Raw genomic sequence first — 24,710 nt, 5'->3', positions numbered from 1 at the left:
ATTTGCTACCTTCCAGTCCTCAGGAATGGAGGCAGATTTCAATGAAAGATTACAGATTTTTGTTAGAAGATCCACAAGTTCAACTTTGAGTTCCTTCAGAACTCTCGGATGTATGCCATCCGGACCCGGTGACTTATTAGTTTTTAATTTGTCTATCAGTTGTAGGACCTCCTCATTTGTCACCTCAATCTGACTCAGGTCTTTCAACACCCCTTCCAAAATTAGTGGTTCTGGGGCGGGCAAAAAGTTCTCGTCTTCTACAGTGAAGACGGAGGCAAAAAATTCATTTAGCTTTTCAGCCATTTCCCTATCCTCCTTCAGTAGTCCTTTTACCCCATGGTCATCCAAGGGCCCCACTGCCTCCCTGGCTGGTTTCCTACTTCTAATATATTTGAAGAAAGTTTTATTGTTGGTCTTTATGTTTTTTGCAATATGCTCCTCATAGTCCCTTTTTGCCTGCCTGATCACAGTCTTGCATTTGATTTGCCACAGCCTGTGTTCCCTTTTACTAATCTCACTTGGACTGGTTTTCCACCGCTTAAAGGAGTCCTTCTTACCTTTTACAGCTTCCATTACTTTATTTGTTAACCACGCAGGCCTTTTCTTATGCCTGTTTGTGCCTTTCCTAACTTGTGGTATGTATTTTATCTGAGCTTCTAGGATTATAGTTTTAAATAGCGTCCAAGCTTTCTCAAGGCTCGTGCAAAACATTGGCTCGTGCAAAATGGCTCGTGCAAAACATTCAAACAACAACAAAGTTTTAAAAATTTTCAAGAAGCACTTGAGATTTAAATAATTTTTTATAGCTTTCAGTAACTTATAGTTGCTGAAACTTTTAAAGTTGGATGACAGTGGTAAAAGCTGATCTGGAGTGAGAAGAAAACACTTTGTTTTCTCTCTTGTTTTGAACTACAGGGTTTGTTCACAGGCCTTATACTTGAGTGGGGAAATGCCTCTGTGGGCCAGGAATTGGAGCTAAGCCTTTGGGCAGGATTATAGATTCCATGCTTAGTCCTTGGGAATTGATTTAGTATCCAGCCCTAAAAATTCAACATTTTTTTTGGAAGTTTGGCTTCGTTTAAAACTTTTGTACCCTTGAATTAAGAACATCAGAAGAGCCCTGCTGGATGAGACCAGAGGTCCATCTAGTCCAGCATCTGGTCTCACACAGAGGCCAGCCAGTTCCTCTGGAAAGCCAACGACAGGGCAGAGAGGCTGAGGCCTTCATAAGAACATCAGAAGAGCCCTGCTGGATGAGACCAGAGGTCCATCTAGTCCAGCATCTGGTCTCACACAGAGGCCAGCCAGTTCCTCTGGAAAGCCAACGACAGGGCAGAGAGGCTGAGGCCTTCATAAGAACATCAGAAGAGCCCTGCTGGATCAGACCAGTGGCCTATCTAGTCCAGCATCTGGTCTCACACAGAGGCCAGCCAGTTCCTCTGGAAAGCCAACGACAGGGCAAGAAAGTGTGTCCATAAATATAAGCTGCCTTGTTTTCTCTCCTGCCTGCACTTCTGCCCCTCAAAAGCCTGACAGGAAGAACCTGGAAGAGATCATGGTCTCCGCTCCACAGACGCCTACTCACGGGGCTCTGGCAAAGCTACGGACTGAGGTAACGCTCATCATCCGCTGCTCGCTTTCTAGCAAAAGAAATCTAGATGGCAAAGGTGGGGGGAGTCAAAATTCCATGTAACCAATAGAGACGCTGTGCAGTGTGATATTCAGATGACAGAGGCATTCCTAAGAACCACACCTTTTGTGTTTAGGAAAAGCAAAACTGATTTCGTAGTCCTTGTGGTTGCAGGAAATCATTCAGTATTCACAGCTGCTGTGTTTTAAGCAGGAATGCATAGGAACGCAGTTCCAGCTGGTTTGGCATCAGGGGTGTGTGGCCTAATATGTAAATGAGTTCCTGCTGGGCTTTTCCTACAATAATGCCCTGTGTGAAACAACGGTGATGTCAGGGGGTGTGACCTAATGAGCTCCTGCTGGGTTCCTTTGCGAAACAACGGTGATGGTCTAATATGCAAATGAGTTCCTGCTGGGCTTTTTCTACAAAAACACCCTGTGTGAAAAAATGGTGATGTCAAGGGGGTGTGGGCTATTATGCAGATTAGTTCCTGCTGGGCTTTTTCTACAAGAACAACCCTGGTTTGAAGTATGAAAAAGTCGAAACTTCCAGTCATCTGAATATCTGTCACTTCTATAATTTTGGAAGTAGGCAGGGTTTTGAAGTCTTTAAGGATGGGGAAGTGCTTGAGCCCGCTAGGTGACTGATCCTGAAAAATGTCTTCTCTTCCAGAAGAGAGGAGTGAAAATTAAAAGAAAGAGTCCCCGTGGGCAGGTGCAGTGCAGATATCCTGCACTAAGTCACTGCAGCCAGCCCTTCCGTATCTGAGAGGAGAGCAGTGGTTCTCTTCTGTTATTTGAGGCCTGCTCTTTATCCTGAATTAAAACTGTTGTATGTTGGGGCTTGGTGTTCATCCATTACATTTTCATCTCTCCCACGAAGTTCAGAGAAGCTTGTGAGCAGTGTTCCCTCTAAGCTGTTAGTGTGAGCTAGCTCACAGTTTTTTAGCCTCCAGCTCACACACTTTTGTCTTAGCTCAGGAAGGATGACCCCGGAGCATACTAATTGATGCAGCAGCTCAAAACTTTAATGCCAGGAGCCCACAAAGTTGAATTTTTGCTCACAAGACGGCAGCTTGGAGGGAACATTGGTGGAGACCAGTTTTCCCTCTAAGCTGAGTTAGCGTGAGCTAGCTCACCGTTTTTTAACCTCCAGCTCACACATTTTTGTCTCAGCTCAGGAAAAAGTGGCCCCAGAGCAAACATTGATGCGGTAGCTCACCACTTTAATGCCAGCAGCTCACAAAGTCGAATTTTTGCTCACAAGACTCCGCAACTTAGAGGGAACATTGCTTGTGAGGTTCTGCTGTTCTGTGTCTCAGCTTCACAAGATGTAATGTAATGGACGAACACCAAGCCCCAACAACATTAAACCTAATTCCAAAAAACTCTCTCAACAGTGAAACCATCCAAAATTGGACTCAAATGCAATATTATATGCATTTCATAAATAACGCAGTAAACTCTCACAATCAAACAGAAGATAACCAAAATCCAAATTCATTCAGTCCCTTGTAAGAAACTGACATGCTTACATGGGACTCAATGAATTTGGACTTTGGTTTAACAGGAGCTATTTCTTGTGTATGACACTTCACTAATTTCCCAGGTTTTTTTGGTTGTTCAGGCCCAGTGAGGAAGCAGGGAGGATTCCCCCCTGGTGCGAGTCTTACAGGACCACGTTTTTTATTGCTAATTTGATCTCTGGTTATAGAGACATTTGGGCACCTGTGCATACCTGTATAGCTGCGAAGCATTACAGGCTGAATGATGAAGACGTCGCTCTCCTGTTTATAGTTATACACGGGGCTTTTTTTTGTAGCAGGAACTCCTTTGCATATTAGGCCACACACCCCTGATGTAGCCAGTCATCCTGGAACTTACAGTAGACCCTGGACTAAGAGCCCTGTAAGCTCCGGGAGGATTGGCTACATCAGGGTGTGTGTGGCCTAATGTGCAAAGGAGCTCCTGCTGCAAAATAAACCCTGCTTGCACATACTGTAGGTATTTAATTTAGGGAACAATACTCCCTCTAATCTGTGGAGTCTTGTGAGCCAAAATTTTACTTTGTGAGCTACTGGCAATAAAGTTGTGAGCCGCTGCATCAATTAGTTTGCTCTGGGGTCGTTTTTCCTGAGCGAAGACAAAAATATGTGAGCCAGAGACTAAAAAAAAATGTGAGCTAGCTCACATTAACTCAGCTTAGAGGAAACACTGGTAGGGAACGTTATTGCCATTGTTACGACCAGAAAAGAAAGGCGTTCCAAACGTGGGATCAGAGAAGCAAAGCAGTTTATTAAACGGTTTGCAAAGCGTGGGAAGATTAGGGCCAGTAAGCTCACCCGAAAATCCTCCGAAGTCTGTGGTGCAACACAGCTCAATTTAAGCCTCCCTTGTCCCGCCTTCTCTGGCTTCTGTCAACCAATTGGCTCACAGGCTCACGATCTATTCATCCTATCCGCGTGCACTCTGTCACGCACGCTTCCCGTGTTTCCCCCCTTCCCCTCAAGATGTTTTGGCACTTTTACGGCCCTGAAACTTGAATTTTCACTTTCCCTCATTAAGTTCTGTTTCTTTGTTCTTAAGCAAAGGATGTAAGCCTTTACCTACTGGCGGTATGCCCTCTTTTTATTGGCGGCTCAAGCGATGTTCCCTACTGAGAGCCAATTTGGGGTAGTGGTTAAGTGTGCGGACTCTTATCTGGGAGAACCAGGTTTGATTCCCCACTCCTCCACTTGCAGCTGCTGGAATGGTCTTGGGTCAGCCATAGCTCTGGCAGAAGTTATCCTTGAAAGGGCTGCTGCTGTGAGAGCCCTCTCCAGCCCCACCCACCTCACAGGGTGTCTGTTGTGGGGGAGGAAGGTAAAGGAGATTGTGAGCCGCTCTGAGACTCTTCGGAGTGGAGGGCAGGATATAAATCCAATATCTTCATCTACCTCACAGGGTGTCTGTTGTGGGGGAGGAAGGTAAAGGAGATTGTGAGCCGCTCTGAGACTCTTCGGAGTGGAGGGCAGGATATAAATCCAATATCTTCATCTACCTCACAGGGTGTCTGTTGTGGAGGAGGATGGGAAAGGAGATTGTGAGCCGCTCTGAGACTCTTGGGAGTGGAGGGCGGGATATAAATCCAATATCTTCATCTACCTCACAGGGTGTCTGTTGTGGGGGAGGAAGGGAAAGGAGATTGTGAGCCGCTCTGAGACTCTTTGGAGTGGAGAGCGGGATATAAATCCAATATCTTCATCTACCTCACAGGGCGTCTGTTGTGGGGGAGGAAGGTAAAGGAGATTGTGAGCCGCTCTGAGACTCTTCGGAGTGGAGGGTGGGATATAAATCCAATATCTTCATCTACCTCACAGAGTGTCTGTTATGGGGGAGGAAGGTAAAGGAGATTGTGAGCCGCTCTGAGACTCTTCTGAGTGGAGGGCAGGATACAAATCCAATATCTTCATCTACCTCACAGGGTGTCTGTTGTGGGTGGGGGTAAGGTAAAGGAGATTGTGAGCCGCTCTGAGACTCTTCGGAGTGGAGGGCGGGATATAAATCCAATATCTTCATCTACCTCACAGGGTGTCTGTTGTGGAGGAGGAAGGGAAAGGAGATTGTGAGCCGCTCTGAGACTCTTCGGAGTGGAGGGCGGGATATAAATCCAATATCATCATCTTCTTCTTCTACTGCATGCCTAATTAACTATGCTTGCATCCTTGTCACGTATGTCCAGGTGTCTTATATCACAAAATAAAACAATTTCCTTTAGTCCTTTTTCCTTATCACCATTACCATCGTTTAATGTGGACCTATAACTGGTTACTTTATATGCTGTGCCCTTTCCGCCAGTGCTACAGTTTATTTATCGTGTTTACTGCTTCTTTTTAATGTGGTGTTTTAACTTAGATCCGTAGGTTTTTGCTGTTATTTTATACGTTGTGATCCACCTTGAGCCCGTTTATGGGAAAGGGCGGAATAGAAGCCTACGAAATAAATAAATAAAACAGGTTAGGTGGGGAGAAAAATGCTTTTGGGGTAGCCAAAGGGAAAGGGCAAATGATACTGCACCCCTCTAATCAGGCAGAGCAGCTTCTTGGTGAATCGTTGGCTTTCCACAGTGGCGAGCAGTTGCCCAGTGGTAGGGCGTAGGGAAGCCTTAACTGAGGATCGTGTGCTTTGACTCTAGGATGTGCCTGCTTCCCAGCAGCCAGCAGAAGACTGTGGCCGAGATGCCTGGGTCGCTATGAAAACCGAGCTAGGTTTGGACGAGAGAGACCCATCCTGCTTCCTTAGGACGTACAGCGTGGCCATGGTGCTCCGGAAGGTAAAAACCTGCGCCTGGCTTCATGGTGGGAAGGTCTTTGCTTTGGTGATTCTGCTTTTCTTTGGGGGGCGGGGTGGAATGCCATAAGTGATGACCTGACTTTTTGAAAGAGTTTGTCTAATGGAACACTCTTGTCTGGGGTAGTGATTCCTGGTGCTTGAGGGGAGGGGCTTTTGGAGTTCTGGTGGACCTCCTGATGGCACCTGAGCGTTGACCACTGTGTGACACAGAGTGTTGGACTGGATGGGCCATTGGCCTGATCCAACACGGCTTCTCTAATGTTCTTATGTCTAGAGCAGTGATGCTCTATATTCTTGGTGCTTGGGGGACAACAGGGTAGAATTTCTGGCCCTGCTGATGGACCTCCTGATGGCGCTTGGGTTTTGGCCACTGTGTGACACAGAGTGTTGGACTGGATGGGCCATTGGCCTGATCCAACATGGCTTCTCTTATGTTCTTATGTGACACAGAGTGTTGGACTGGATGGGCCACTGGCCTGATCCAACATGGCTTCTCTTATGTTCTTATGTGACACAGAGTGTTGGACTGGATGGGCCATTGGCCTGATCCAACATGGCTTCTCTTATGTTCTTATGTGACACAGAGTGTTGGACTGGATGGGCCATTGGCCTGATCCAACATGGCTTCTCTGATGTTCTTATGTGACACAGAGTGTTGGACTGGATGGGCCATTGGCCTGATCCAACATGGCTTCTCTTATGTTCTTCTGTGACACAGAGTGTTGGACTGGATGGGCCATTGGCCTGATCCAACATGGCTTCTCTTATGTTCTTCTGTGACACAGAGTGTTGAACTGGATGGGCCATTGGCCTGATCCAACAGGGCTTCTCTTATGTTCTTCTGTGACACAGAGTGTTGGACTGGATGGGCCATTGGCCTGATCCAACATGGCTTCTCTTATGTTCTTATGTGACACAGAGTGTTGGACTGGATGGGCCATTGGCCTGATCCAACATGGCTTCTCTCATTTTCTTATGTCTATGGCAGTGAAGCTCTGTGTTCTTGGTGCTTGGGAGGGGCAACAATGGGAGGGCTTCTGGAGCTTCTGGGCCTCTTGATGGCACCTGGGTTTTGGCCACTTTGTGACACAGAGTGTTGGACGATGGGTCATTGGCCTGATCCAACATGGCTTCTCTTATATTCTTAGGTCTGGGGCATTGATGCTCTGTATTCTTGATGCTTGGGGGCCATGGTGGAAGGGCTTCTGGAGTTCTGGCCCTGCTGGTGGACCTCCTGATGGCACCTGGGTTTGGGCCGCTGTTTAACACAGAGTGTTGGACTGGATGGGCCACTGGCTTGTTCAACATGGCTTCTCATGTTCTTAAAATACATTGGACCATATCAGGTCCATCACATGACCCATGTTACAAGCAGTACTGCCCACATCTCTTTGCTGAACTCTGTATTGGTGTGAGATCTAATCCAGGTAGAGGGAAATTTGAAGGAATTGTGGGCTGGTAGTCGGGCAGTCACCCTATTTCCTTCTCCTCCCTCCCACACACACAATTGCATGAGAAGTGATATCTGGGTGGTTGCCTAGCCCGTCTCCTCTCTGCCATCTTTCTTGGAATAGATTTCAAGCCTAAAGGAAGTAGTTCAACAGACGTTGTTCCACAAAGTGTATCCAGTACTGCATAAGCCCTGATGATTTACAGCTGTCCTTTTTCAGCCCTGGCTGCAACCTGGTGGAACTCTCTGCCAAACACCACTAGATCCCTGTAGGACTTAATGCAATCCCGCGGGGCTTGTAAGGCAGAGATGCTCTGCCAGGCTTTTAGTTGGAGACAGAGATGGTTCCATCATAGCCGGCACCCCCCTCTTTTCTTCTTTCCTCCGTCTCTGCTTTGGCTCCTGAGACGGCGTGTGGGAGTAGGCGGGGTAGGCGTCTACTTAGGGCGCCACCCCAATGAGTCGGGCCGGGGCTCATGTTCCGCACCCCTTGCAAGGTGTGTGGGAGGCGACCATAGGCTCCTCCGCCCCCCAATCAGGCGAGCGGGGAAAGGTGCTTGTGTCCCATGTGCCTTGCAAGGTGTGCGGGAGGCGACCATCGGCTCCTCCGCCCCCTCAATCAGGCAAGCGGGGAAAGGGGCTTGCGTCCCATGCGCCTTGCAAGGGACGCAGGAGGTGACCATCGGCTCCTTCGCCCTGATCAGGTCTCCTGCAAGGCAGGAAGGCTGAGAGGGGGGACAGGGCTTGCATCGGTGCGTGGGACACAACTGTCAGCTCTCCCCACCTCCCCCCCCCAATCTGGAAGCCTGAGGGGGACGGGGGGGGGCCTGCTTGATGACGTCACTTTTTGTGACGTCATTGTGCTGTGCATGAACTTTTCTTCTAAAAGAAGATTGGGGGGGTTGCAAGGTCAGGGCCAGGGGTCTCCACAGACCGCTCCTCTGCCTTTTCAGCGTGCGAGAGACCCGGCCCCCCAGCCGGAGCTGTGTGCCACAGCTCCCGTCAGGCAGGCCCAGCAGGGAGGCTCGCACCGGAGGGCCCAGACACCAGACGCGAGTCTCAGCGAAAGGCACCCATCCAATCGAGTCTCCAGGACAGTCTGCATTCGAACACCTCGGGCCACACCCAAAGGTTGGCCCTGTTTGGCTCCCTCCTCACCTGGCTGCAAGCTTGTGGCGCAGTCCAGAGTGGGGTAATGAAGAAATATTTGACGCCATCTGAACTAATGTGATTGTCTTTTGGGTTGTTTTTAAACTTGTTTTTATTGGTTGTAAATGGCCAAAAAGCCCTAGTCATGGGGAATAAGTAATTGATATCTTCAGATGTATTAAATTGAGACTGTGGGAATGGGAGGAAATGAAATTACGGCCAACAGACCCTTATATTTGCTCTCCAGCTTCCTTAGGTCTCTATGCTTTCTGTGGCAAAATGCCCAATTATCTATCAGTCTTAACCATTCCAAGTCATCGCAGGGCATTTATGTTGGCTAGACTAAATGCGGTTCCCTCCAAAGTTTTACAAGGGAGATATCAGCGAGTCCCTTTAGCCGATAGACTTTGCTCCTGTGGAGCGAATACTCCTGACTCAATCCAGCATATCTTGCTTGATTGTTCTTTTTACCATAACCTCCGTAAAGATTTATTTGGCAAGCTTTCTTTTCCCCCAGATTTGTCTATTCTTCCAGCCTGTTATTATTTATTGAGTGATACTGACGGGGTGGTTAGTGAGGCTGTGGCAAAATTTCTGGCTGACATCCTTAAATCTAATTCTGACCATGTTTGAATGCATCTGTACGCTCGGTTTCATTTTGATTTTATCTCCAATGTTTAAATTTTTATATTCTGTGTATTTTTATTTGAATCTATTATGCCATTAAAGGTTTGGTATGGTAAGTAATTGATATATTGAATGAATGGCCTTGTTCAGACACACAGTCTAATCAGATGTCGCTGCTGTTTCCTTCCGGATTTAAAGTGGCTGATCAGACAGCAACATCTGCCTCCCGGTATTAACTCGTGGTAGCCTCCCCGATCCTTCTCAGAACCGGATTATTTTGTTACCTGCTCCTTTGCGGTGTTTTTTGAGGTGTCCGGTTTCAACTCGTAGTTTTCTCCGTCTGGAAAGTTCTCGACCAACTTCTGGATGTCCGAAGGCTGTCCCAGAGCAAAAGGAGCCTCAGACGTAAGCGCATCATGCTTATGCGCATGATGCGCTTATGCACATAATAGTGGGGGAAACAAAAAAAAGAACTGTGTGGTGCCATCGTGTGGATGGCAGAAAACGGTTTCACCGCGGAGCGATTCGAATTGCAGTATGGCAGTTTGATCGATAATATCCGGGAAAAAAGATATTCAGAACAGAACCAGGTCAGCTTAACACGGACTCAACACGCTGTGTGAACAGGCCCAGTGAATGAAAGGAAATAAGCACAGGTGGAATTGTATCCAGGGGATTTCCCACTGGTTCCTCTTCTGTCGACATGTGGGTATTGGGGGGGAACTGGGGCGGGACTTTTGTTAGAATTTTTTAAAAAGGCATTGCGTTTCCAGGGCAGAGGCTATTGACGTTTCCACTTCCGCAGAGGGGGGAGTATCCAAACATCCTTTCTCAAATCTTAAGAAAACCCCACACCGACAAAACCTAACCTTGCTTCGGAGTTCCTTTCCTTGCTGTCGTCTGAATTCCCACAATGCACCTCTCGATCGTTCCACACAGGCGGCTCTCAAGCAGCTCCCGAAGAACAAAGTCCTCAACATGGCGGTGATGATTAAGTCACTGACCCGGACCAACGTTGACGCGGGTGCCGTATTCAGAGACCCAACTGGTAAGGGTGCAGGCGGTTCAGTCTTTGGGAGCGAAGAGGCATTGCCTGGTACCCCAAGCCACTGCCTGTTGCTAATTGGCTTGCAGGCCTGAGGCCAGTTTCACACAGGTTATTTGCTCTGGGTTTGATGTTGCTGGGAAGCGGTTTCCTCCTCCCCCCCCTTTCGCCAACAGCATCATGGTGCAGCCATGTACCTCCAGGGGTTTCTCTGGCTTCCCCCTGGTCTGTCCCCAACTTACTTTGCTCCAAAGGTTTAGGAAAGATCACAGCAAAGCCTGGAAGGCTGCATTGCAAATCCAGAAAGCTTGGCGTTTCCCACTCCCGCCTGCAAAGCAGGGACTGGGGCAGGGAGACAGTTGAAAAACCTGTCTTATGGCACCTGCAGCGGCAGTGGGGGGGGGGGGACACCACCTCTTCCTGTGCCGGGAATAACTGCAAAACGATACCCAAGAGGAACATGAATGCGTAGAACTGGATGAAAACAGTACCGAGAAACTCCACCCTGTGTAATTATATTGGAGAGGATGCATCACCAGTTGCAAAAATTCTCCGGACAAATAATGTCAATAGAAGTGACGCAGGATGGAAAGTCATCCCACGGACTTTCAAGTAATAACTGTTAGAAGACCAAGCTGTCTTCCATACGGCCAAATTCTAAACCCGCAGACCCAACAAGGGTGCCTGTGGGCATTATAACACCTGCTGATGCCTTCTTTGGCACCCGCTCGGGGTTTTTAGAAAGTGGGTGGGGCCAGTTATGGCTTTTGCCCTGCAAGGTTTCTGATTGGCCATTGGAGATATGATGGCCTGTGCAGAAAATTTTTGCTTTGGCAGCAGCTGCCACCACAGACAAGGCACCATGTAACTGGCCGTTTTCCCACTGAGCTTACCTCGGAGCGACGTCCCTCTTCACCGCGCAGCGTCTGCGCGGATTTCCCACCAACTGCTCCGAGGCTGCTCCGAGGAACCAGGAAGTTCCCGACCTTTTGCGTCGCAAATGGAAACCGCCAAAAACCAGTTTACATTTGCGACGCAAAAGCCGCGGGACTTTGCGGCTCTTCCGGGTTCTGCGGAGCAGTTGGTGCGAAACCCGCGCAGACGCTGTGCGGTGAAGAGGGACGTCGTTCCGGAGTAAGGTCAGTGGGAAAACGCCCTCTGTGTTACTGGATGCAAGCTGCGGCAATCGTTTTGCGGCTGGCTCCGCCTCCTGCTGTAGCCATTTTGTGGCTGTACCCACCATGCCATGTCAGAATTCCAAAGTGGGGGGGGGCGGGTCCTGATCTAAGTATTTGATGGTTTCCCATCCTGCATTTTTCTCATGGAGATGTACTTAGAAAGAGGACAGTGTGCTGGATGCCTGTCTTGTTTGTGATGGAGTCCAGTTGAATGTATGTGTACGTACATCTATGTCTATATCCAGTGGTCCCCAACCCCCGGGCCTTGGACCAGTACCGGCCTGTGGCCTGTTAGCAACCAGGCTGTGGAGCAAGGCAGAGGTTGCTAATATGATTATATATATTATGTGCGCATCCAGAGCTTTTTTTTGTAGCAGAAGCTCTGACACCCCACCCCCCCAGCGATGGGAAACCCAGCAAGAAATATCTACTATGAGAAACTATTGGAAAATGCACCTGGAACAAAGGATCTGGGAAATCTTCAGCTTTTTTGTAACAGGAACTCCTTTGCACATTGGGCCACGCACACCATGATGTAGCCAATCCTCCTGGAGCTTACAGGGCTCTTTGTACAGGGCCTACTGTACCGATTGATACCACTCTCCCAAGGTTTGTTTTTTTAACGAAGTAATGCATCCTGTCAAGTATAACTGTATGGGGTGGCGCTTCTTAGTACTTTTATCGTCCTGGGAAGTAAACGAGTCACGTACAGTTGCTTCTTTTTGCCTTTTGCTCCGAAGGCTGCTTCTCCTCTCCGGAGCAGCGCATCCAACTTGCTGCCATGTACTTGGAGGACAAACATTCAGAGCAACTTGTGGCCCTCATTTCAGGATACAGGTGACGAGGGACAACGTGTTTCAGGCCTTTCTCGGGGTTCTCTGCACGTGTGTGTAGATAGACAGACAGACAGACAGATAGATAGATAGATAGATAGATAGATAGATAGATAGATAGATAGATAGATAGATAGATAGATAGATAGATAGATAGATAGATAGATAGATAGATAGATAGATAGATAGATAGATAGATAGATGATATTGGATTTATCTTGGATAGATAGATAGATAGATAGATTGATAGATAGATAGATAGATAGACAGACAGACAGACAGACAGACAGACAGACAGACAGACAGATAGATAGATAGATGATATTGGATTTATCTTGGATAGATAGATAGATAGATAGATAGATAGATAGATAGATAGATAGATAGATAGATAGATAGATAGATAGATAGATAGATAGATAGATAGATAGATAGAAGATGAAGAAGATATTGTATTTCTATCCCGCCCTCCACTCCGAAGAGTCTCAGAGCAGCTCACAATCTCCTTTACCTTCCTCCCCCAAAACAGACACCCTGTGAGGTAGATGAAGATATTGGATTTATATCCCACCCTCCACTCTGAAGAGTCTCAGAGCGGCTCACAATCTCCTTTACCTTCCTCCCCCACAACAGACACCCTGTGAGGTAGTTGAAAATATTGGATTTATATCCCGCCCGCCACTCAGAAGAGTCTCAGAGCGGCTTACAATTTCCTTTACCTTCCTCCCCCACAACAGACACCCTGTGAGGTAGTTGAAGATATTGGATTTATATCCCGCCCTCCACTCTGAAGAGTCTCAGAGCGGCTCACAATCTCCTTTACCTTCCTCCCCCACAACAGACACCCTGTGAGGTAGATGGAGATATTGGATATATATCCCACCTTCCATTCCTAAGAGTGGCTCACAATCTCCTTTACCTTCCTCCCCCACAACAGACACCCTGTGAGGTAGATGAAGATATTGGATTTATGGTAAAGTCTGTCACATGAAGCGCTCTTACTATGCAAAGGAGTTCCTGCTGCAAAGAAAGCCCTGCCAGTCCTCCTGGAACTTGCAGTAGGCCCTGTACGTAGGCCCTGTATGAAGCTCCAGAAGGATCAGGGCTGTGTGGCTTACTATGCAAAGGAGCCCCTGCTACAAAAAAAAAAAAAAGCCCTGGGTAACAGCCAGTATATTTTTGTCTTGGCTTCCTGGCAGCTGAGTGTCCTCGTTCCCGTATCTCACTGTCTTTCTCTTGCTGATGCAGGGGAAATGCAAGGCACGATCCACCGTCTGTTGCTGGAGCAAAGAGAGAGTGAATTTAAAGCTGGCTCGGTCCTTCTGCTGAAGCAGGTACTGAAAAGTAAACCCAGGCCTGGATAGGCTTGGATGAATTCCCCACGGGGGGGAACGGCTCTTTACGAAGAATGAAGCATACCAGCCCTTTCTTTGTAGAGGATCCAGACAGCTGAGTACGTGGTTGTCTCGCAAACTGCGTTGAGCCCTTTTGGGGGCGGTGGGGTGGGGGGTGCGGGATGTGGTTCAGTGGAATATAAAAAAATTGGCAATTGGCTGCCTCGATTTGGCAGGTGGGTGTGTTCTCCCCGTCGCATCGCAACCACTACCTCAACGTGACGCCCAATAATTTGGTGAAGATCTACCCACCAGGACTCGGTAGCAGGAAGCCAACTCAGCCGCGTGAAGAAATCAGGGGAGGAGCGGAGATGGTTTTGCCACAGGTAAGAAGCATCCTTTGTTCATCTTTTCTGCATCGGCTGGGCAGTATATGGATTGCGGCGCATCCTGTTTGTATTTTTAAACGCAGACCTCTTCTTTGGTTATGCCTCTGTTACTTATTTTTGTTGGGCATTACTGAAATATTTGCATTATGCTTTATAAACAAAAAATGTCGTAACGATTTTGGAACACAGTCTGTTTTTGCATGTTAGCAGCGTTGTCATTCCGAAGCGTCAGAAACAAGGCCTGGATTTTAACAAACATGTTATTTCACACCCATACATATGAACGTGAACATATGAAGCTGCCTTATACTGAATCAGACCCTCGGTCCATCAAAGTCAGTATTGTCTACTCAGACTGGCAGCGGCTCTCCAGGGTCTCAAGTTGAGGTTTTTCATGCCTACTTGCCTGGACCCTTTTAGTTGGAGATGCTGGGGATTGAACCTGGGACCTTCTGCTTGCCAAGCAGATGCTCTACCGCTGAGCCACCATCCCTCCCCTAACATATGAAGCTGCCTTCTACTGAGTCAGACCCTTGGTCCATCAAAGTCAGTATTGTCTTCTCAGACTGGCAGCGGCTCTCCAGGGTCTCAAGCGGAGGTTTTTCACACCTATTTGCCTGGACCCTTTTTTGGAGATGCCAGGGATTGAACCTGGGACCTTCTGCTTCCCAAGCAGATGCTCTGCCACTGAGCCACCGTCCCTCCCCTGACTGGCAGTGGCTCTCCAGGGTCTCAAGCGGAGGTTTTTCACACCTATTTGCCTGGACCCTTTTTTGGAGATGCCGGGGATTGAACTTGGGACCTTCTGCTTCCCAAGCAGATGCTCTACCACTGAGCCACCGTCCCTCCCCTTAGACATATGAACATATGAAGCTGCCTTCCACTGAATCAGACCGTTGGTCCATCAAAGTCAGTCTTGTCTTCTCAGACTGGCAGCGGCTCTCCAGGGTCTCAAGCGGAGGTTTTTCACACCTATTTGCCTGGACCCTTTTTTGGAGATGCCGGGGATTGAACCTGGGACCTTCTGCTTCCCAAGCAGATGCTCTGCCACTGAGCCACCGTCCCTCCTTCCGTTCTGACAAGGTCACATTTATGTCAGGTCCAGCCCTCAGAACAAATGAGTTCGACACCCCTGCCCTATGGCTTCTCCCAGGGATTCAGGACTTCAGGGAAAAAGATAAGGAGCGTTCAAGACTTTAGACAGCTCCTTCGCTTCTCTTGCGATGCCTTCTGGCAGCCGGTGGGGAAGAGCTGTTTGATATTGCTCACTCCACCCTGAAGATGTGGGTCCCTCGCATAAGAGCACAAAGTTGCCTTACCCTGTGTCAGACCATCAGTTTGTCTGCTCAGACCGGCAGCTGCTCTCCAGGGTCTTACGTTGACATCTTTCGTATCATCTACTGCCAGGCCTTTCAGAGGCTTAACGGAGGTTCCCCTCAGTCACCACGGCTAGTAGTCGTGAGTGTTCCCTCTAAGCTGAGTTAGCGTGAGCTAGCTCACAGATTTTTAGCTTCCAGCTCACACCTTTTTGCCTCAGCTCAGGAAGGAGGACTCCGAGAGCACACTCATTGATGCAGCAGCTCACCAATGCCAGTAGCTCACAACGTAGAGTTTTTGCTCATAAGACTCTGCAGCTTAGAGGGAGCATTGGTAGCCGTTGGTAGACCAATCCTAGATCTAGCTGATGGGGTGGGCTCAAGGGGACTGCCCTCTGAAAAGCCCCCACGTGCCAACAGAATGCAACCTCACAACTATCTGGATCTGTGGTTTTATTGAAGGATAGGGAAGGTGAGGTTCTTGGGCAGGTTGAGCTGTCACATGTTGGATTAGATCTCCAGCAGAGACCTCGGAGAGCTTCCCTTGATCGATACAGATGGAACTGGGTTAGGTGGATCGGAGGCATCTTCTCCCAGCTGTGCTGCTGAGCAGTTTGCAGGGAGGGTCTGTCGCTCGAGAGAAGAAGAAAGTATTGGATTTATACCCCGCCTTCCACTCTGAATCTCGGAGTGGACACTGTCTCCTTTCCCTTCCTCCCCCACAACAGACTCCCTGTGAGGTGGGTGGGGCCGAGAGAGCTCTCACGGAAGCTGCCCTTTGGAGGACAACTCTGCAAGAGCTATATCTGACCCAAGGCCATTCCAACAGCTGCAAGTGGAGGAGTGGGGAATCCAACCCAGTTCTCCCAGATCAGAGAGCTATGGCTGACCCAAGGCCATTCCAGCAGGTGCATGTGGAGGAGTGGGGAATCCAACCCCGTTCTCCCAGATAAGAGAGCTCTGGCAGACCCAAAGCCATGCCAGCGGGTGCAAGTGGAGGAGTAGGAAATCAAACCCAGTTCTCCCAGATAAGAGAGCTATGGCTGACCCAAGGCCATTCCAGCAGGTGCAAGTGGAGGAGTGGGGAATCAAACCCGGTTCTCCCAGATAAGAGAGCTCTGACTGACCCAAGGCCATTCCAGCAGGTGCAAGTGGAGGAGTGGGGAATCAAACCTGGTTCTTCCAGACAAGAGAGCTATAGCTAACCCAATGCCATTCCAGCAGGTGCAAGTGGAGGAGTGGGGAATCAAACCCAGTTCTTCCAGATAAGAGAGCTCTGGCTGACCCAAGGCCATTCCAGCAGCTGCAAGTGGAGGAATGGGGAATCAAACCCGGTTCTCTCAGATAAGAGTCTGCGCATTTAACCTCTTAACCAGCAGTCGCCAAACTTGCTTAAAATAAGAGCCATATAGAATAATCATCAGATGTTTGAGAGGCACAAGCAGGAAGAAAGGAAGGGAGAAGGAAAGGAAGCAAATAGATCGGGGGAAGGAGGAGGGAGGGAGAGATGGAAAGAAAGCAACTCTAAATGCCTTCTCCAAGCTGCCAACAGGGCGGCGGGGGCTTTGAGAGCCATACAATATGTGCGAAAGAGCCACATGTGGCTCCCAAGCCGCAGTTTGGCTACCCCTGCTCTACACCAAACTGGCTCTCAGACTTCTGAAAATTTGGAGACGTTCAAAATGCTGAGCTTTTCAGCTGCCTTGGGATCTTGTGTCTGCAGGCGGAGTCTGGATTCCAGCAGGATTCTCCCACGGATGCCCCACCCACCGTGGCCGCAACAGATTTTGGAAAGGAGCACAGCGACGAGATCGGTAAAAACTGCTGCCTGGGTCCCCTGGCCTCAAGCCAGGGGGCGCCATTTCCAGAGGATGGTGGAATGGGCAAGTCGGTGCTGAGCATGTCCTCACCAAAGTCTTGCTCAGGTAAATACAGCACTAAGCAGGGGTTGGGGTTTTTTGTAGCAGGAACTCCTTTGCATATTAGGCCACACCCCCAAGATGTAGCCAATCCTCCAAGAGCTTACAGGGCTCTTCGTACAGGGTCCAGAGATAGAATTCTAGCAGGGGCTCCTTTGCATATTAGGCCACACACCCCTGATGGAGCCAATCCTCCAAGAGCTTACAGGGCTCTTCATACAGGGTCCAGAGATAGAATTCTAGCAGGGGCTCTTTTGCATATCAGGCCTCACACCCCTGATGTAGCCAATCCTCCAAGAGCTTCCAGGGCTCTTAGTCCAGGGCCTACTGTAAGCTCCAGGAGGATTGGCTACATCAGGGGTGGAATTCTAGCAGCAGCTCCTTTGCATATTAGGCCACACCCCTGTTATGTAGCCAATCCTCCAAGAGCTTACAGGGCTCTTAGTCCAGGGCCTACTGTAAGCTCCAGGCGGATTGGCTACATCAGGGGTGGAATTCTAGCAGCAGCTCCTTTGCACATTAGGCCACACCCCCACGATGTAGCCAATCCTCCAAGAGCTTACAGGGCTCTTAGTCCAGGGCCTACTGTAAGCTCCTGGAGGATTGGCTACATCAGGGGTGTGTGGCCTAATATGCAAAGGAGTTTCCTACTATAAAAAAAAAAGCCCTGGCACTAAGCAAATTCCGAAGCACAATGACCATGGCATGAATAAGCTTAGTAGACTGAGTCTAGGGAAGCGCCTCCTTTTATCGTTTCTACCCAGCCTTCCTCCCCAGTGGGGGGCACCCAACTACTTGTGTTCTTCATTGCTGCCAGCGGGTTGGATCCAACCAGCTTTTCCGCTTAGCGAAAGAGAAGGTAAACCTCTTGAGCACCGTCAAGGCCGAGCTGGGGGATCGTGGGGTCTGCTTGGACAAAAGCTGCATGGGAAGGCGGCTATAATGAGGAGAACTGGTTAAGGGGGAGATGGTGTGGGGAAAAAAGGCTGGATCCAACCCTGTGCTTTTGTTACTGGAAATGCTAGGAGTCTCCTCTTTTCGATGGGGAATTAGCACGAGGGAGACTCAGGCAGAAGGAATTAGAGCAGGGATCTTTTCCGCCGATAATACAAAGGTTCAGTTTCAAGAAGAAAGACTCCAGATAAAATATATTTTATAATGTTTTACTAGAAAATTATGTAAAAAAGGTACAGTCACACACAGAGACAATACAGTACACGCAGTCAAGAGGCTATGAAAATAGAGGTGAGAGATAGGGGCTTTTAGGGTTTATTAGAAAGGTAATACTACCTGTCAGGGGTGGAATTCTAGCAGGAGCTCCTTTGCATATTAGGCCACACACCTTTGATACAGCCAATCCTCCCAAGAGCTTACAAGGCTCTTTTTTGTTAGCTCTTGGAGGATTGGCTACATCAGGGGGGATGCGCCCTAATATGCAAAAGAGCTCCTGCTAGAATTCCATCCCTGCTACCTGTCCAGATGTGCAGAGGTCCGTTTGGGAATTAAAGATGGAGACGTGCCCTGCCATCATGTCATGTGTGAGGATCCCCTTACTTAGAATAATGGGGGGAATAATCTGTCTACATGGGCTCAGACTGAACCAGGAGGTGTGGCTTGCTCTCACGTTTTATAAGGTTTGGAGAGTTGAAGACCCTCCCAGAGCTCTGATGGCTCCCTAATGAGCACTGATGTATCTTTCCTGAGTGTCTGAATGGATTTCCAGGTTGAAGCAATAGGTGAGGCTGACTCAGTAGTGTTTGTCAGTATGGGTCAGAATGGGTTTTAATGGTTCAAGCAATTTAACAGAGATACCCTGAGGAGGAGTAAAGCACAAAAGACAAAGGATTTGTCCAGGCGTCAGACATTAAAAAGGTAAAGGTAGTCCCGTGTGCAAGCACCAGTCGTTTCTGACTCTGGGGTGACGTCTCATCATGACATTTTCACGGCCAACTTTTTACGGGGTGGTTTGCCATTGCCTTTCCCAGTCATCCACACTTTCCCCCCAGCAAGCTGGGGACTCATTTGACCGTCATCGGGAGGATGGAAGGCTGAGTCAACCTTGAGCCTGCTACCTGAACCCAGCTTTCGCCGGGATCGAACTCAGGTCGTGAGCAGAGAGCTCGGACTGCAGTACTGCAGCTTTACCACTCTGTGCTATGGGGGTCAGACATTACCATAGCGTTAAACAAAAGAGAAGCTGAGTTGCAGTAAGGAGGTGAGGAGATGGCCACTTAATCAGTTGGCAGAGGATTAAAACAGACACAGTACATTACCTGTTGAAGCCATAATAATCTCATCATTCTGTTGAGAGGGGGAGAGTAGCCAGACCAGGAGAAGACTGCATTGTAATCAAGGCCAGGCCCAAGCATGTTTCTCTGCTATTTTGCAAGGAGAGCATCTCCTTGGCCTGTTTCTGACAGGAATCCATTTTGTTTCCTTAGCTTGGGGTCCCCTTGTTCAAGTGGGGTGCCCCTATAGAGGCAAGCAGCATCTTCTGGCCAAACCTTGATCTTATTACGTGTAGCAGGTTACCGTAGTTCAGAGGTCCTCAATCTGCAGGCAGCGTTGGAATGAAGGGCACGGCTGCAAAATGGCTGCCACAAAACGGCTGCCTCAGTAGGTGGAGCCAACCACAAAATGGCTGCCTCAATAAGTGGAGCCAGCCACAAGATGGCTGCTATAGCTTACCTTCAGTCACAGAGCCTTGTGCTGTGGTGGTAGTAAGGGTTCCTCAATCTGCAGGCACCGTTAGAATTCTGATCTAGAGTGAAGGGTACGGCTGCAAAATGGCTGCCGCAAAACGGCTGCTTCAGTAGGTGGAGCCAGCCACAAAATGGCTGCCTCAATTAAGTGGAGCCAGCCACAAGATGGCTGCTATAGCTTACCTTCAGTCACAGAGCAAAGAGCCTTGTGCTGTGGTGGTAGTAAGGGGTCCTCAGTCTTCAGGCACCACTGGAATTCTGATCTAGAGTGAAGGGCACAGCTGCAAGATGGCTGCCACAAAACGGCTTCCTCAGTAGGTGGACAGGGCAGTTTGATGTACAGCACAGGAATCCCTGAGTGGTGGGACTGAAGTGGCTTCCTTCTGTTTAGTAATCTGGCTGACTTCTCCCGTGTTGTTCACACAGATGACCTGGACCAGCTTCTCGGACAGCTGCCTGATGACTTTTTCTCTAACCCGGATGCACAAAGCGCCCTATGACGGTTCTCTGCAGCTTAAAAGTTAGAGCATCCTTGCTGCGGGCAAACCAAGGACATAGTCTTGAGTTCAGGGGAGGACTTTTGCCCAGCAAGATGGACCTTTTCTCATTTGTTATAAACGCTGACTGGAGTTCTAATGAGGACACCTTCACGGAACAGGGAGAAAATGGGGTTTCTTTCAGGTGATCTTTGTGCCTTGGGGTGGGGATTTTGCCCACAGCAGCTCATACCATCTTATAGACCTTCTCTGGAGATGCAGCCTTTTGCTTTAAGGACTTGTCTGGCACTAGCAACATCTAGCCTTGAGAACTCAGCACCTGACTCCAGAGCTGTTTTTGTTTTGCATTGGGGCTTGTTTTGCAGTTGGAGCCCAGCGTGACGGGCGGTTCACATCTGAAGCGTTTGCCCTTCGGTTTGGGTTTGAGATGCCAGCTGTTCTGTGGGTGTCCTGTTTCAAACCGGGTTGCAACACGGTCCCATCTTGTAAATCGCCTTCGAGGAGCACAGAACAAATTACATGAAAATAAGCATCCGGCACATGACTTTTGCAGGTTGAGCTTTACGAAGGCAGGGAGTGGCTGTCATTCCCTCATTGGATTCCTTTTCTGTGGATTATTTTGGCTCCTTTATTTATGGGCTGACAGTTTTTTCAAAGAAGAAATAAAATGGCCAGTACGGGCGGGTCTGTGTATATACAAACTCGTGTTGTTTTATTTATTTTTTTAAATGTTTGCAGAATCTGATCTCTAACTTTGTTTCTCGCCTGACGCTTTGGTCACTTTCAGACTCCAGGTACTTTGGGCCAGGCAGCCAAATTGTGCTGAGAATAATTCTGTGCGATGTCTTGCTGTGTGGTGGCAAAGCCTGTTTATTATATTATTTATTAAACTGGATTTTAAAGTGCCCTCCCTTGTTAAAAAAAAAAGTGGGACTCAGGGCAGTGCACAGCATGGAATAAATTCATATAACACATAATTAAAATAGTAAAAACACAACAGTCAGCCTAACATGACACTAAAAATTCCAGTTGTGCCGCTATCTTTGGGGAGGGATGGTGGCTCAGTGGTAGAGCATCTGCTTGGTAAGCAGAAGGTCCTTGGTTCAATCCCCGGCATCTCCAACTAAAAAGGGTCCAGGCAAGTAGGCATGAAAAACCTCAGCTTGGGATCCTGAAGAGCCGCTGCCAGTCTGAGTAGACAAGACTGACTTTGATGGACCCAGGGTCTGATTCAGTAGACGGAAGCTTCATAGGTTCATATGTAAGCAGAAGGTCCCCGGTTCAATCCCCGGCATCTCCAACTAAAAAGGGTCCAGGCAAATAGGCGTGAAAAACCTCAGCTTGAAAAAGAAGAAGAAGAAGAATTGCAGATTTATACTCTGCCCTTCTCTGAATCAGAGCGGCTTACAATCTCCTATATCTCACCCTGTTGAGGTGGGTGGGGCTGAGAGGGCTTTCACAGCAGCTGCCCTTTCAAGGACAACTTCTGCCAGAGCTATGGCTGACCCAAGGCCATCCCAGCAGCTGCAAGTGGAGGAGGGGGGAATCAAACCCGGATCTCCCAGATAAGAGTCCGCACACTTAACCACTACACCAAACTGGCTCTCCTTGAGACCCTGGAGAGCCGCTGCCAGTCTGAGTAGACAAGACTGACTTTGATGGACCCAGGGTCTGATTCAGTAGAAGGCACCTTCATATGTTCATATGTTCTAGGTATGATAGTGGCTATTCAAAACCCTGTGGTTTATGCTTCTATGCTCATGCGGAGCTTCATGCTTCTGGGGAACTGGGCCTCGCTTCTTAGTCCCACTCAGCTTCATGGATGTGCACCCATTGCAAGCTTGAAGTTTCCCCTCAGATGAGAACGGAGCTGCCTCTCTTACAGAGCTTCTTGCATATATCTGAGCCTTCCACGTGAATAGGTTGTTTAGATTTGCCGGTTGCAGTGTTTAAATTGGATGCAATAATAATAATAAGAAGATATTGGATTTATATCCCGCCCTCCACTCCGAAGAGTCTCAGAGCGGCTCACAATCTCCTTTACCTTCCCCCCACCCCACAACAGACACCCTGTGAGGTAGATGAAGATATTGGATTTATATCCCGCCCTCCACTCCGAAGAGTCTCAGAGCGGCTCACAATCTCCTTTCCCTTCCTCCCCACAACAGACACCTTGTGAGGTAGATGAAGATATTGGATTTATATCCCGCCCTCCACTCTGAAGAGTCTCAGAGCGGCTCACAATCTCCTTTACCTTCCTCCCCACAACAGACACCCTGTGAGGTGGGTGGGGCTGGAGAGGGCTCTCACAGCAGCTGCCCTTTCAAGGACAACCTCTGCCAGAGCTCTGGCTGACCCAAGGCCATGCTAGCAGGTGCAAGTGGAAGAGTGGGGACTCAAACCCGGTTCTCCCAGATAAGAGTCCGCACACTTAACCACTACACCAAACTGGCTCTCTATTAGAGCTATGGCTGACCCAAGGCCATTCCAGCAGGTGCAAGTGGAGGAGTGGGGAATCAAACCCGGTTCTCCCAGATAAGAGTCTGCACACTTAACCACTACACCAAACTGGCTCTCACCAAATATCATTGTTTCATTTGTCGTTTGGAGGGAAAAAAATTATGTAGGTAATAAAGAAATACTGAATTAGCAGCAAGAGAGTGGCAGTTTCCCTCCTTTTCCCAAAGCGGCAGAAGTAATCTGGCCACAAATGTTAGCACAAAGATTCCAAATGCCCAGGGGTCATTTTGTAGAAAAATGGTGGCGGAGCTCATTAGCATAACTCATATGCCACCACCACCCCAGCCAAAAACAACCCGATGCAAGAAAGGAGAGCCCCAGGCGAGTGAGGCCTGCTTGGCCTAGCTAGTAGGGTTGCCAAGTCCAATTCAAGAAATATCTGGGGACTTTGGGGGTGGAGCCAGGAGTCTTTGGGGGTGGAGCCAGGAGACATTGGGGGCGGAGCCGAGAGCAAGGGTGTGACAAGCATAATTGAACTTCAAGGGAGTTCTGGCCATCACATTTAAAGGGACTGCACAAATTTTTAAATGCCTTCCTTCCATAGGAAATAATAAAGGATAGGGGCACCTTCTTTTGGGGCTCATAGAATTGGACCCCCTGGTCCAATCTTTTTGAAACTTGGGAGGTATTTTGGGGAGAGGCACTAGATGCTATACTGAAAATTTGGTGCTTCTACCTCAAAAAACAGCTCCCCCAGAGCCCCAGATACCCACGGATCAATTCCCCATTATTCCCTATGGGAATTGTTCATAGAGGTGCATGATGGCTCTGGGGGCGGGGCTTCCCCCGCCGGCCAGCTGGCTGGGGGAGGGGGGAAGCCTGTAAAACCGGGGGATCCCCCTCTGGGACCTGGGGATTGGGAAGCCTACTAGCTAGAGATCCAGCCAGCTAGAGATCCCATTTTGCAGGCTCCTTCCCGTCCCCAGTCGGCTGACTGGTGGGGGGGGGAACCCCGCCCCCACAGCGGGCACCTGCCTTTCCACTTTAGAACTAGAGGAACCTTGGAAAGGCTTCCTTTCCGGATGGTGTGTCTGTGACTTTAAATCTAGGACCCAGCCAGGCTGAAGGGCGTGGGGGTGGAAGTAGACCAAGATGGCTACTCCCAGTTAGCTGTGAAGCTGTAGCAGTCCAGAGACCCTCCATTTTTTTCACAATCGTTTTAGAAGTTGTTTGCAAAGTAAAGGAGGAACTGGAACCTTTATTTTCCCTGTGTTAGTCTGATAGAACTTGGAACTTCAGCAGCTCGTGAGTAAATTGCCCCAGTGAGACCACACAAGTGTGGGATCACAGACTCTTTATTTTGGTTGCTCTCTCTTTCTGTGTGTGTGCGGTGGGGAGAGAGACAGAGAAAGTGTACAGGGACGTGGGCTGCTTGGGTATCAGGAAATGAAGGCTGCATTCAGGGGAACTGCACTGCTGTATTTTTATGTATTTATTTGGGGAATGGGAAAGTCTCCTGGCTCTACCCCCCAAACTCTCCTGGCTCCACCCCCCAAATCCCCAGATATTTTCTGAGTTAGAAACCCCTAAACCTGGGTCTCCAGATTAGAGTCCACCACTCATAACTACTATACCACACTGTCTCTCTCTCTCAAGGCGAGCAAATTAACCACTACACCACAACATACCATTAACCCTTCAACAAAATTCCCCGGGGAAAGTTTCCTTGCTCAAAAAGGACTGCATAAAGTTGAGGAAAAACTTGGAAGCCCTTTTAAGGCCACACATGTTGTGGTTTTTGATAAAAGCCTAACTGGTATGCCTTGGTCTCTCGACAGCAGCTGGGCCTT

General features: G+C 48.8%; 1 protein-coding gene across 1 annotated transcript in view; it reads left to right on the top strand.

Annotated features, from left to right (window-relative positions):
* HROB (homologous recombination factor with OB-fold) overlaps positions 1-21,101 on the top strand; it is a 28,538-nt gene extending 7,437 nt beyond the window's left edge. Inside the window, exons 4-10 of the mRNA XM_060255343.1 lie at positions 1,529-1,612; positions 5,804-5,941; positions 10,127-10,235; positions 13,492-13,577; positions 13,814-13,963; positions 17,006-17,207; positions 20,330-21,101. Coding sequence (XP_060111326.1) covers positions 1,529-1,612; positions 5,804-5,941; positions 10,127-10,235; positions 13,492-13,577; positions 13,814-13,963; positions 17,006-17,207; positions 20,330-20,403 — 843 coding nt within the window. The 3' untranslated portion in view covers positions 20,404-21,101. The remainder of the gene's footprint in view (positions 1-1,528; positions 1,613-5,803; positions 5,942-10,126; positions 10,236-13,491; positions 13,578-13,813; positions 13,964-17,005; positions 17,208-20,329) is intronic.
* The last annotated feature ends 3,609 nt before the right edge of the window (positions 21,102-24,710 follow it).

Source organism: Heteronotia binoei, chromosome 15 (assembly GCF_032191835.1).
Source record: "Heteronotia binoei isolate CCM8104 ecotype False Entrance Well chromosome 15, APGP_CSIRO_Hbin_v1, whole genome shotgun sequence".
NCBI classification, from domain to species: domain Eukaryota; kingdom Metazoa; phylum Chordata; class Lepidosauria; order Squamata; family Gekkonidae; genus Heteronotia; species Heteronotia binoei.
This window is presented reverse-complemented; position numbering and strand designations above follow the sequence as displayed.